The sequence below is a fragment of the Neopsephotus bourkii genome, unplaced genomic scaffold (assembly GCF_033783945.1).
Source record: "Neopsephotus bourkii isolate Nb327-2 ecotype Australia unplaced genomic scaffold, CSIRO-AGI_Nbou_v1 NB_622, whole genome shotgun sequence".
NCBI lineage: Eukaryota > Metazoa > Chordata > Aves > Psittaciformes > Psittacidae > Neopsephotus > Neopsephotus bourkii.
The window spans coordinates 83,363-97,423 of record NW_026901122.1 but is presented as its reverse complement, the minus strand read 5'-3'; the positions used below and the strand labels follow the sequence as shown (position 1 = coordinate 97,423).

The window sequence follows — 14,061 nt, the reverse complement described above, 5'->3', positions numbered from 1 at the left end:
CACTGGTCTGGGCTTCAAGAGAGCAGACTTTGGCCTCTTCAGGAACCTGCTTAGTAAGGTTCCATGGGATATAGCCATACAGGGCAGGGGGGCCCAAGACTCTTGGTTGATATTCAAGGATCCCCTGCTCCAAGCTCAGGAGTGTTGCATCCCAACTAGAAGGAAGTGCAGCAGGAGGGCAAGGAGACCTCCTTGGATGGATAAGTTGCTGCTGAGGAAAATTCAGATGTAAAAAGAGGCTTATAAAAAGTGGAAGCAAGGACAGGTGGCCTGGGAAGAGTACAGGGATGTTGTCCGGGAAGCTAGGGACCAGGTTAGGAAAGCTAAGGCCCAGTTAGAATAAAACTTGGCTAGGGATGTGAAAGATAACAGGAAGGGATTCTTCAGGTACATAGCAAATAAAAAAAACAAACCGTGGACAACATAGGCCCCCTCAGGAAGCTCTCAGGAGAAGTGGCTACCCTGGATTTGGAGAAGGCTGAAGTTCTGAATGACTTCTTTGCCTCGGTCTTCTCCAGCAAAGGCTCTGACCGCACCACCCAAGTCTTGTAAGGCAGACGCAGGGACAGTGAGAATGAAGACCTTGGGCCCACTGTAGGAGAGGAACTGGTTCTAGACCATCTTAAAAATCTGAACATGCACAAGTCCATGGGACCTGATAAAATTCTTCTGTGAGTCCTGAAGGAGTTGGAAAATGAAGTTCTGAGCCACTGGCCATTATATTTGAAAAATCATGGCAGTCAGGTGAAGTTCCTGACAACTAGAAAAAGGGAAATATAACCCCCATTTTCAAGAAGGGGAAAATGGATGACCCAGGGAATTACAGACCAGTCAGTCTCACCTCTGTGCCTGGCAAAATCTTGGAGCAGATTCTCCTGGAAGACATGCTAAGGCACATGAAAAACAACAAGGTGCTTGGTGACAGCCAGCATAGCTTCACCAAGTGGAAATCCTGCCTGACCAAATTGGTGGCCTTCTATGATGGGGCTATGGAAGTGATGGACAGGTGTGGAGCAGTTGATGTCATCTACCTGGACTTGTGCAAAGCATTCGACACTGTCCCACAAGACATTCTTGTCTGTAAATTGGAGAGACATCAATTTGATGGATGGACCACTCGGTGGATAAAGAACTGGCTGGAGTTGTGGTCAATGGCTCAGTGTCCAGCTGGAGACCAGTAACGACTGGTGTCCGTCAGGGATCGGTGTCAGGACCAGTCTTGTTAAACATCTTTGTCGGTGACATAGACAGTGGGATTGAGTGCACCCTCAGCAAGTTTGCCAATGACACCAAGCTGTGTGGTTCGGTTGATACGCTGGAGGGAAGGAATGCCATCCAGAGGGACCTTGACACGCTTGTGAGGTGGGCTGATGCCAACCTCATGAAGTTCAACCATGCCAAGTGCAAGGTCCTACACCTGGGTTGGAGCAATTCCAGACACAGCTACAGGCTTTGCAGAGAAGAGATTCAGAGCAGCCCTGCGGAGAAGGACTTGGGGGTGCTGGTCAATGAGAAAATGAACATGAGCCGGCAGCGTGTGCTTGTAGCCCAGAAAATCAACCATTTCCTGGGCTGCATCAAAAGGAGTGTAACCAGCAGGTCGAAGGAGGTGACCCTGCCCCTCTACTCTGTTCTTGTGAGACCTCGCTTGGAGTATTGTGTACAGTTCTGGTGTCCTCAACATAAAAAGGACATGGATCTGTTGGAACAAGTCCAGAGGAGGGCCACGAGAATGATCAGGGGACTGGAGCACCTCCTGTATGAAGATTGGCTGAGAAAGTTGGGGCTGTTCAGCCTGGAGAAGAGAAGGCTGCGTGGAGACCTCATAGCAGCCTTCCAGTATCTGAAGGGGCCTATAGGGATGCTGGGGAGGGACTCTTCATTAGGGACGGTAGTGGTAGGACAAGGGGTAACGGATTAAAATTTAATCAGGGGAAGTTTAGATTGGATATAAGGAGGAAATTCTTTACTGTGAGGGTGGTGAGGCACTGGAATGGGTTGCTCAGGGAGGGTGTGAATTCTCCACTTTTGGTGGTGTTCAAGGCCAGGTTGGACGAAGCCTTGGGTGAGATGGTTTAGTGCGAGGTGTCCCTTCCCATGGCAGGGGGGTTGGAACTAGATGATCTTAAGGTCCTTTCCAACCCTAACTATTCTATGATTCTATGAATCCTGCTTCCCAGAAGCTCACAGATCACCTCAGGTTAGTTACTGGTCCACACAGGACTTTCACTGGCTGGGGAATCTAGCTCCATATCTGCTTGGAGCATCATCTCAGTCAAGCAAGCCAGAGCAATGTTACTGTGTTTCCACCTCCCCTCCCTGCAGTCCAAAGAGGATTTAGAAGTACAGAAGACATGTGTCATTAACACCATTATAAGACCAGGAGAAACTTGGGCAAATGTCACGTATGGACTGAGGCCCCATGCCACATCCAAATTTAAGGTACAGCTTAATACAGTCTTCTGAGTGGATCATAAAAATGGATAACCTCAAGGGCTTGGATCTTAAACCCATACCTTAGTCCCTTGTTAGCTACTCTGTGATTGCCTTCATCTCCTAGGAAAACCTGTGTTGAAAATAGACATTGGTGACAGGAATTGTATGCATACAGTTAGCAACTGAAAGTTGCAGATGTAAAGATCTCTGTGTTTAAAAATGGTAGGAAGACAACGGCTGAATTTGATTTATAAAAGATATAATACGTTGCAATACAAAAGCCACATTTGGATATTGAATGTTATTTCAAAGATTAAGTAACCTATTGTCACTCCAGTATTCTTCAGGTACATTTTGTCAGAATGTACTCCCTCCAACTTAAGCATAGTTGTCTCATTCCTATGTGCTACGCTGAAAGCTTTGTTGGTCCTGCATGCCTGAACGGCTTAGCTAAACTATCTCTCACAAAAGGAAATATTTCAAGAGTTCATGGTCAAATTTTCCCAGCAATACAAAGGTTGACATCTTCCTTGGTCACATCAGTATAATGTAGAAAAAGCACCATAAAGTTATCTCACCAGTCCAAACTATTTGGTATATGAGGAGTGTCTGTGGGAAGCTCTGTTAGTTTCTGTCTACTGCAGTTCATAACTTGCCTTTTCAAGATTTAAAGTGCAGTAGCTGTAGCCACTTCAGCTCAGTCTGCTACCAAACAATGGTGACATTTTAGTCTCAATATGTAAGCTTGTAAACTCCATTTAAATTGGCTGTACTAAGGAAGAAAGAGTTTCATTGCCCAAAAGCTATTTGAAGACAGCAAGTTCTCGACAGACTGCTTTACTGAAAGCCTAAGCATCTTAAAGGCTCATGGAGATCTCAGAGCACTATCCTTTGAAGATAAATTATGTAGGAGGTGTAAGACTGACAAGCCTTTTGTATCTTAACAGCTACTTGCATTGTAAGGCTGCTTCTTCATGGAAGAACACTGTCTACAGTTCAAACTTCAGTATTTGTTCTGAGTGATTTTCAGCATCAGATACACACTAATGTCAGACAGTGTTTTTCATTGCTTTGGTTAATATTATGTAATAGATTAAATATTCCCTTTTCTTCTTCTTGTGAAATTCGCTTTTTCCTTTGCTGTGTGGGATATTCAGAACTCACTGAGCTGCAGAAATGAAGCTTTTCTTTTCCTTTCAGTAGACTTAGTATATTTCATGGGATTACCATAAGCAGTAAATCTGAAACTGGAAACTGGAGTGATGATTTCCCAGCTTGATGCTATTGTATATGCCATTGTACTATGTGTTTACAAACAGACTAGAAGTCAGTTCAGGTCCTGGAAATCTGAAGCAATTGGCCCAGGACTTGTATTGTACTGGTCACTCTTTTCAGCCTACAATAACTACAGGGAGCTCATCACAGGTACCTGAAGACAAAGACATCTGCAGTATGCAGGCGACTGTGAAAATAAGGGATTGTTTTGAGACAAGTCAGAAGAGATGTGTGAGGTAGAAAAGGAAAGAGAAGAGGAGAGGAGAGGAGAGAAGGGAAGAGAAGAGGAGAAAAGAGAAAAGAGAAGAGGAAAGGAAAAGAAAAGAAAAGAAAAAAAAAAAGGAAAGGAAAGGAAAGGAAAGGAAAGGAAAGGAAAGGAAAGGAAAGGAAAGGAAAGGAAAGGAAAGGAAAGGAAAGGAAAGGAAAGGAAAGGAAAGGAAAGGAAAGGAAAGGAAAGGAAAGGAAAGGAAAGGAAAGGAAAGGAAAGGAAAGGAAAGGAAAGGAAAGGAAAGGAAAGGAAAGGAAAGGAAAGGAAAGGAAAGGAAAGGAAAGGAGAAGAGAAGAGAAGAGAAGGGAAAAGAAAAGAAAAGAAAAGAAAAGAAAAGAAAAGAAAAGAAAAGAAAAGAAAAGAAAAGAAAAGAAAAGAAAAGAAAAGAAAAGAAAAGAAAAGAAAAGAAAAGAGAAAAGAAAAAAAAAGAAAAAAGAAAAAAGAAAAAAAAAGAAAAAAGAAAAAAGAAAAGAGAAAAGAGAAAAGAAAAAAGAAAAGAGAAAAGAGAAAAGAAAAGCAATAGAAAAATCCTCCACAGTGGTCAAGCTTGTTGTGTTTATAGTACAGAGTAAGGTAAAGCTCCTTTGGGCATGGACACAGCTAGCTTGATTTTGCATGCTTCTGATACTGCAAACATTTTTGCACTAGGAGTCTGTCTGTCTTTAAAATCATGCCTGTAACTCATGGCGTATATTTCTGTGAGGTAAGCTGATGACCAGTGCTGACTAAGTAATGGAAGAAATAAAAATGTAATGTAAAATTTTCAGGAAAAGAAAAAAGTTACCATTTGAAAAAAATGTTAGCTGATACGAATTAGCTATACTAGTGTATCTATACAGGCAGCTCTACTAGTAACAGCTATCTTTTAATTACAAATAACCAGACTTAAATAAAAAAAAAACCTTATCAGTTTTTCACCTTTGCAAGCCAGTCTTGCAGTACAATTTGTGACTCCTAGCTATGACTTATTTTCCTTCTGTTCTTCGCACTCAGATGGTACCAAATTATTACCTGATTGTGAAATTAACCTAGTGGACACTGTAGAAATGTACTGCAGAGGAACACTATTTTGAAGTAGTTTAAGCCAAAAACAGCTGGGAATTTTACACACCATAGGAGTAAAGACTACTTCCCCATGATGTATATTTCTTAATAGCATTTACAATTATTTTCATGAGAAAATATGCTTTCTTTGTGATGCCAGGCAGAGAACTGACTGAGAAGGAAATAGATGTTCATCAGAAACTTCCTACCTTATGGAAATTATAGCTGTGGCAATCATTCATTACATAACTGTAATGAGCTCTTTGTCCACATCAGTTCAATGGAATCAGGACCTTATCACAAACTTATGTAGACCATAATTTCAGCTGGGAATTTGGAATGGCTGTGTATCTGGGATTTTCTGATGCTTAGCATCTCTCAGGACAAAGCTTTGTAAGTGATAAAGAACATGAGCTTTTTGCTTTTAGAAGAGATTCTTACAGTATACAGCTATTTTATCATATTTAAAAATATTTCACTTTCCTCAGGAAATAATTCTATCATGACAGAAAAATAGCTGTTTAAACTATTTATTCTGTATCTTGACATCATGGATCTTGGCTGTAGTGCACTGACTCCAAGAAACACAATTGACATAATCTTGTGCATGTGTGTGTTTTAAACAGCTGAACAAGAGAGCAAATGTTACAGTCCAGGCTGCAGTCCTGAGAACTGTTCGGTTGCTGGAACTTCATTAACCAACCTGTTTGCCTTTTTTATTTTTCCAGTACTGCATGAAAACACAGAAAACTGAAGCTACATGGAGCTAACAGATAATCTCAAACAAGGGGCCAACTATAGTTTGGGTATAGGGCCTGAATTACATGTTTTCGTGTTATCCTAACATCAGCAGTAGTGTTCATTATCTTGGGCATGGCAACACATGAATAAAGAGAATATTCTGACACTAAATTAGGACATTTTGCTGTATCATATTTGGGCTCCAGTTCAAAGACCTCTACATTGTGACCTGATGCACTGCAGACATGGACAAGGTGCTAAATAATTGAGGGATAGAGAATAATGTATGCGCTGTTCTGCTCCTTCCTTTTATGGCTCTGTATTTTATAAGATGGATATTTCTGACACTGAATCATGAAAAAAAACAAATGTAAAAGCTGAAATATTTATCTTTTCTCTCTTCCATCTTAAAAAAAATATTGGGGGGTTTATCAGTTAATGAAAGTGCTTTATGCACTTTCCTGGTTCTTCCTGCAATATAGAGGTTAATGTACCACTGGATCAAAGCTTGTAAGACTTTGCTAGACAATATTCTTTAGCTTATGTAGGGAATGAGCAAACACAGGGGATATGACTCACAATAGCTCAACCCCAAGGTAAGCAGTTTTTCTGCCAGACTTCAGCTAGTGGTAGTCAAAGTTACTGCCAGATTGTTCTGCACTGGGAACGGGATGCTGTGAGAAAGGCACAACTAGAGAATGAGCACAGAGCTATGTGAAAGGACATTTCAGCATGTGTCTTGAAGGGTCTTGCCAGCTGGCTAAGACCACTATAGATTGAAATGGTTGTTTCTGGTAACTAGTCTGACTCAACAGTAAACTTGCACAGTGTGTCCTATTAGTTTTAAAAGCATTTTTAAAGGAGGCAAAAACTGTCAATAGCGATGCAGCTTCTAAGTCAAGTTTTGGAAGGCTATTGTTTTTTCTTCATTTTGCTTTATTTTACTGGAGTTGATTCTTAAATGTCAGGACTGAACCTTTAAGGATTGACAGTTGTAAATTCTTAACATGCTTTGCAATCTCAGTTTTGTTGCAATCAAACTTTAAAAGAAAAACAATTATTGAAACCATTATCTTACAGCTAGCGCTGCAGAGTTCCCACAGCCTGTGCAAAAGACTATGAAATCTATGAGAGTTTGGCCTTTCCAGAATGAGCACAAATTCTGCAAATTGCGCCTGCTGTGGAAGAGGAACTGTGCTTCTGCTTATGATTTTTTCTTTCTCTGTTTTTCTTATATCCTTGTTTTTTTATTTCCTTCTTTTATGTGAGTCAGGATACTTTTTTCTTCATGCAGGTTTTCAGACAAAACACTACACTGACAATTGTTTCATTGGTCTTTCATGTAACTATTTTCCCCATCTAAATGATTGTTACCTTTATGTAAATCAGGCATTTATCTCATTTTGTGTACATGGAAGTGTCTTGCGATGCTACTGAATAAAATACAAAAATTGTGTTTCACTCACTATTGTTACAGAGACCTTCCCATAAGGTCTCTTCTGAGTTCCTGAGTGCAGGTTCAGACTTCTTGTCTCTCTTATAGTCCTGACATATTCTGATGCTTTTAAACGCAGAGTTTTCTGTTTCAGTTCAAGCACATCTTACGCATGCCAGCATTTGTGTGGTTTTGCAGTCTCAAAGGAAAAAAGAATCATAGAACTCCTAAATCATGCATCGTTCCTCCTAGTTCAATGAAAAAGTGATACAGCCTGTTCTTCACTGCATCCTTCTCCTTTCCCTATCCCTGTTATCTATGAAATGCATTGTCTGTACATAAACAGTACATCTTCAACAGACAACAGTCCCATATGCACACTTTCGTAGGAAAGTTAATGGAAACACACCTAGCTCCTAGCCACAATCCAGAAAAAAAATTTCTTATGTTCCTAACATATTTCTAAGCATAGACTGTATACACATGTATAAGCATATGCTGTAAAGGTATCTGAGGTAGGCAGGTTTGTTTGGGTTAGGGTGTTGCACAACATATTCCTCATCAAGACAACAGCACATCAAGACAACAGTAAATTCTGTAAATTAAAAAATTGCTACTAAGTCTAAGCGTTGGACAGTTTGGTCAGGAGTCTGAAGGTTGGCTTTTATAGGTAAAAGAATGTGGTGTGTTTGGTTGGTTTTTTTTGTTTCAGTTTTCTATAATATATTCTGAGAATATATTCAGCACAGAAAAAAAAAGTCATGCCAGTCATAATTTTAAGGGGAGAAAAGACCTTGCTTCCATGAGAAAAATCTTCAAGCCAAACTACTGCAGAACATCTGTCTCTGCCTTCTTAGATTGCATACATGTCCCTGTTTTATAAAGAAGTGTAAATAATATTTTGTCATGAACCTCAATGTGAATTTACTCAGTGCTTAGACATCTCTAATAATCACTTAAAGAACAAAAAAAAACTTAAAGAACAAAAACCCTGGTGGGGATCTTTCATGTCATGTAACACAATGGTCTTGATTTTCTCCCATGTGGATTCATTTCTACTGATGAGTGGGTTAGACTGTCACCATGTACTGAAAAACAACAGGCCTCGTGGATTGTCAGCAGGCAGCCTTTCTGATCTCATATGCATGCCCCACTATTGGCCATCTGTCTTGGCATTAGCGACAAACGCTCAGATGTTATGCAGGCCTTACTTGAGTTATCTTCCTTTATTCTAAATTAAGAATTCTCTTAGATACTTCAGGCAGCAGCCCAGTGTGAAATCTGGAGAGTACTAGTTCAGACAGTAGAACTGCAGAGTAAAGGGAGAAATTCCCTGAAAAACTTCAGCTTCTAGCCAGACAGTGCTTCTCACAAGTCATGTATGTCAGGACATCCATGAAGTGGATTGTGTCCAGAATTAGTAGCAGCTGGAGAAAATCTTAAGGAGCTTCATATCAAAACTGCTTTTTTTGGTGGAAAAGAGTTGAAGTACTGGAGCTACTGCTATTGAGGTTTTTGTCATTCTTATGGCCATGGTTACACGTGCTATCTCATGTGTCTCTGTCCAGGTCTTATTGACAACTTTCTTTCCCTTGTTGTAGGGTTATATGGGCAGCTTCAGACTTTCTGCCCTCCACATTATGCTGACACTCAGAAGAATGTACAAGATAGCGTTTCTTGCAATACAGTTCCTCCTTTTGAAGACTGCTTAGTTCCCACATCAGTGGACCAGGCAGAACTTGACACTTTCCATCAGACTTTTTCAACACACTCTGGTATTGCAGGTAAAAGACAGCTGGACATTTTGTGGGTGGTTGTGTACTGTTTGTGGACTTCGACAGATCTGAGTGAGCTATGTATGTAGCTAGGACCTGTCATGACAGACTTGACTCTTCAGAAAGAGGAGATAGTTTTCAGACCTCTGTGGTATGGCTTGCATTGGGACCAAGTCACAGTGGGTCACAGTAACATCTGACCTCTGTGCAGACAGCACACAGTTGAGGGTTTCTCAAGATTCTAACCTATGGGGGGTCAGTCACTAGTTCATGTATTTGAAATAAAGCCCATTGAGCCCTGTATGATATTTGTGCATCCACTCCTCATTGCTGTATTATAGCAGAGACCTGAAATGATTCAAACCTGTAAATCTTTTCATGTTTGATTTTTCTCAGTCTTGAATTTTATTTACATTTCCATGGCAAGAATTGCATGGGTGAAAACTTTTCTGTGCACACTTCACAATCTACGCTTACCCAAAAAGCACATAAGGAGCTTCCACAGTAGTCTAGAAAGATGAAAGTTGCCTATGTATAGAGGATCAGCACAATATAGTAGGCCTAATCAGGACCTAAGTACCACTGATGCCCAAGTGCTTTACTGTCTTTCCACACAGGATGATTTCATTTAATATTTATTGTGCTTTGAAACACCTCTTATGTTGTGGTCTTTCATTAGTGCATTAAAAACCAATGCACATGTAACTTCAAAGAACCATCTCACAGTATGTAAAGAAGTAACCAAAAGATGAGTTTTTTCTGCAGTTACTCTAGTGCTTGCTACTATTACTTATAGAAGATAGTAATTTCTGTGCCAAGTTCTACTTTAGAGCAAATAAGTTCCACGGTATTTTATTGCCTCTTATCATATATTGAGTATGATAAAATTCAATAAACATGCATGAAGTTTATTTTAAAAATTATCACAGTTTTAGCACCCAGTAAGTGCTAAAGTTTAGAACCCCAATGGGCAAGTGTTAGATGAAATCTGCTGTACTTCATTCTTCATTCTGGCAGAACTGAAATTCCTCCCTTGGTACGTAGTAAGTTGTATAATTATTAAATTCATACCTGTATTGTTTTGTTTGTCTATTTGGTTTAAAGCCATTTTGAGTTCTTTTCATAAGTATTAAGACACTCTCCATTACATAGTTATCCTAGTTAATTAATTCTTTTTGTATTTTTTCCAGTTTATGACTTTCCAGCAGGGTCGGAAGGTATCTTTGGTGATTCAGCTCACAGCATGCCAGAGGATAGCAGTTTTCTACAAGTAAACGCAGTGGATCATTGTTCTAGCCAGCTTTCTTCGGTCTACACTGAAGGCTAAAGTAATATAAATCTAGTTACAAGAACTTGATTGCATTTCATCTTGCTCTTCTGATATTTCTCTACAAAATTTTTCTCTCCATGAAACTGCCATGTATGTATGGGGATATGGGTTGATATACATACAAAATGGAGGAGAAAAGCCAGCCACCAAGCATTCATCATGCAATCAAGCAGTCAGCTGAGAAGGAGAATATTTGAAGAATGCAAGCTTTGCCAAAAACTTAGCAACTCTCTCTTTTCATCTGTGGCACAGCAACTCTACTTTTTTTGTTCTTTCTTCTTTTTAATTTCTTAAATTCTCAAAGGGAATTCACAGACTGAATAAGAAAACTGCTTGTTGGCTGTAGTCCTTTCAAGCTGAATGGGTGGACTTCTGAAGAACACAGCTTTAGAAAATTCCTTTTTTCTTTTTTAAATTTTATTATTATTTTTTTTTAAAAAGAGGAAAATAAGTAAATCAGAGCATACTACAAACATTTCAAAGGCACACAGATTTTTGCACAACCTGTTCACATGTGATGATTCCAAAGTTAAAGACATACCGGCATCAAAAAGGGAGAGAAATTAGACATGCATCCTGGCAGTACTATTTGAGGCTTTGGTGCGGCTTCTGTTTGGATCATTAGTACTGGATTTCTCACAGGCCTCAGTTTAGGTGTCTTTTTCTTCCCTCTGCATTTTAACCCATACAATATGGCCTTTGCTATTTTTCCAATATTCCTTCGGACCCAGTGCTTTATGAAGTGAAAAAAAGGGTTAAATGCACTACATGAGAAGGTACATGGACTTTGTCCATATTTAGCACAGCTGCTAGATAAGAAAAAGTATGTTTTAACTTTCTGTTGATTTTTAATTATATTGTAGAGCTTTATTGCTGTATATGCTATAGTATTCTATAAAAGGCTTAAAATAGCCTGTAGAAAAGATTATTCCTTAAATTCCACAGATTTTTTTAAAAGCAATCTGTACTGATTCAATTAAATTTTTGTTACCCTAGCATTTTCTATTTTCATAACACATTTTCAGGAAGAAGAGATACTTTTAAGTTTGCTATGATCCTTTTGGTTATTTAAAAATGTAAAAATGAATTGGTCTTATGGTTTTGATTTTCCTATTCAGTGTCAGCCTCTGGTCCTTAAATTTAGTCCAGAATGCAAGCTAATGAGGTTGCCCTTTGTGAAAAGTAAAAGGGGATGAGCTTCAAATAGTATTTTGCAGTAGACATGTGTCATCACTGTGATCCTATATACCTTGGGAACAACTCTTAAAAGACTCAGTTTTTAGGTCATTAATTCCTGTTCATCCATTTTGTGGACTTCCTAGTGTGTAGTATTCATTGTAATATTCATATAACTTGATTTAATAAGAAGGACAAAGGTCCAAAGTTCATTCTTACAGGCTTGACCATAACAATGCTTCTGAAACTAGTGATCCAGAAAGATGAATTATAAAAAAAGTTTGTAAAACATTTTTTTATCCTGAGACAGTTTTGAGAGTTGAATGCTGTTTGAGTCAAATTTGTAATTTAATTTGCCATTATGTTCCATAGATGAATTTATGTCCAGATGTTTATAAACACTGGCAACCTTTTGAGGTTTATATTCATGAAGTATAATATTATAAACAGGTATATGTGCTTATATATTTAATGGAGATATTTTCATCCAATAAAAGCAAAGAATATATGGGTAAACCATGCACATAGTGATGTACAGTAAGAATTAATACTGTTTAAATAAAAATAATTCTGTACTAAATGCTTCCCCTCCTATTCTGCTTCTCAAATCACACATTAATGAGTCCTTTTGCTTCAGCTTGCAATAAAGTGCTAGTTGTTACTGTCTGTGGTTAGCATTCAGTTAAATGACATCAGGCTTCCCTAAATATCTGTACACACACAGGCAAAAAGACGGTCTTATTGCATTAATGTATGATCTAGTCCACTGCATTGACAGAGAGTTTTGCTTTTAAACAAAGCTTTAATTTTCTACTATCTTAAAGCCCATTCTGTGTTCACTGCATATGCATAAATATGTTCAGCAGGAGTAATTAGGCAGAATTTCAATTCAAATTCTACACAAATCCTACACAATTCTACACAAATCCTACACAATTTCAAATGTGTAGGACTGTTTTTTGTTGTTTTGTATATGTAAAACTTTCAATGTTCTTTCAACAACAGGGTTGTCGAGGATTTGTCAGCTGCTGTGCTGGACTGCATGCTAGGACATCTAGTTTAGGTCATGCTCAGCCTAGAAAGGTTGGGCCAGGTGACCCTTGAGGTCCCTTCCAACCTGATATTCTATGATTTTATGATCTGTACTACCTTGACTTTAGAATCTTTTGGAATACTTTTTCTTGTATCTGAATGTACAAGTACATTCCCATACTTGTACATTCTTGTACATGCAGGTCTCCCTCCAGTCAAGAGGGAGTTTGTGCATCATGAAGATCCTGACCAAAGCAAAAGTGGGAATAGAGAATTCAAAAAGGGGGATTCATCAGCTGCATTTTAAAAAAGAAACTTTTGCAAGACATTCATGCTTTTTTTAATTTATATATATATGTGTGTGTGTATCTTTACAGTTTTCTGTGAGCCTTAATCTTAAAAAAAGGAGCTAGATTACAGTCAAATTAAGTACGAGAGTGGGCTACCAGTCTGTAAAAAGGTACGTCTTTTGTTTACTTCTTAATCAAAGACAAAGGGGATTCTTCATGATTATTCTCTTAGACTGAGTTAGACTGACTTTGAAGTGTCAGTTTATATCACTGAGGATGCTTGTGTAAAAAACCCCATTTTCTCACAGACATTTTCTTGTGTATTTTGGATCTCAAAATAGGGAATTTTATTTGTCAGAGGTTACAGTGAAAAATGGTGCTTGTCAAAATACATAGCATAATGGCAGTTATTGACTTACACACAAATACTTTTGCCTCAGTGATTTTTGTGTTGTTATTGTACTGGCTGGATTGTTAACTTTCTAAAGGGAATCATATCTAAGAGATGAAACTATTTTAGACTTTGGACATGAAACAATATTCTAATGATTTTTTTTCACAATCATTCTTCTATACAATTCTCTTGTTTTCAGACTTGTAATCTATTTATATCTACATTAGAATTGGATCTACACTGGAGTTTAAAATATAGCTTCAAAGTGCATGTGTCCATGTGTGAGTGTATCAGAGTGCATGTGTGTATTTAGATCTCCCTTTCTATGTATATATATATACATGTATATATACACATATACATACATGGCGTTATGGTTTATTCGTATCAAATGCTGAAGTATTGCAGTGCTAAGGCCATCTGTCACATTGTATTTTGTTTTCAACTTTCTTTAAAGGGGTCTGAATGAGTACAAAAATTACATTTTAACTTAGTCCCTATTTTACCTGTGTAATTTCATAGAAGATGAAACAGCACTTTTTAGTTGTTTTTGTGAAACTTTGTTGGGTGTTTTTTATAGAAACATATGTATTTCCTAGGAACAGATAAAGCAAAAAAAGAAAAAAAGGACCACAATTTAAAATTAGCTGAGTGGGGGTTTATTTAAGAAAAAAATCCCTTTATTCTGCACAGAAAGCAGCATCTTGCGTAATATTTTTTTACACAAAGCACTTTGGTGAGGAGAGGAAGTGGGAGTATGTTTTACCTAAACCTTACAGAGCATTCTACATATTTATACATGCTAACATATACACATATGAGCTCCATTTGCCATTCTGTATATCTGGCTGATACTTGCTCTAAA

The 14,061-nt window shown here is 38.3% G+C and overlaps 1 protein-coding gene across 5 annotated transcripts in view; it reads left to right on the top strand.

Annotated features, from left to right (window-relative positions):
* GLIS3 (GLIS family zinc finger 3) overlaps positions 1–12,355 on the top strand; it is a 155,044-nt gene extending 142,689 nt beyond the window's left edge. For all 5 annotated transcript variants that reach the window (XM_061352158.1, XM_061352156.1, XM_061352155.1 and 2 more), the window contains 2 exons: positions 8,801–8,983; positions 10,165–12,355. In XM_061352158.1, coding sequence (XP_061208142.1) covers positions 8,801–8,983; positions 10,165–10,301 — 320 coding nt within the window. In that variant the 3' untranslated portion in view covers positions 10,302–12,355. The remainder of the gene's footprint in view (positions 1–8,800; positions 8,984–10,164) is intronic.
* The last annotated feature ends 1,706 nt before the right edge of the window (positions 12,356–14,061 follow it).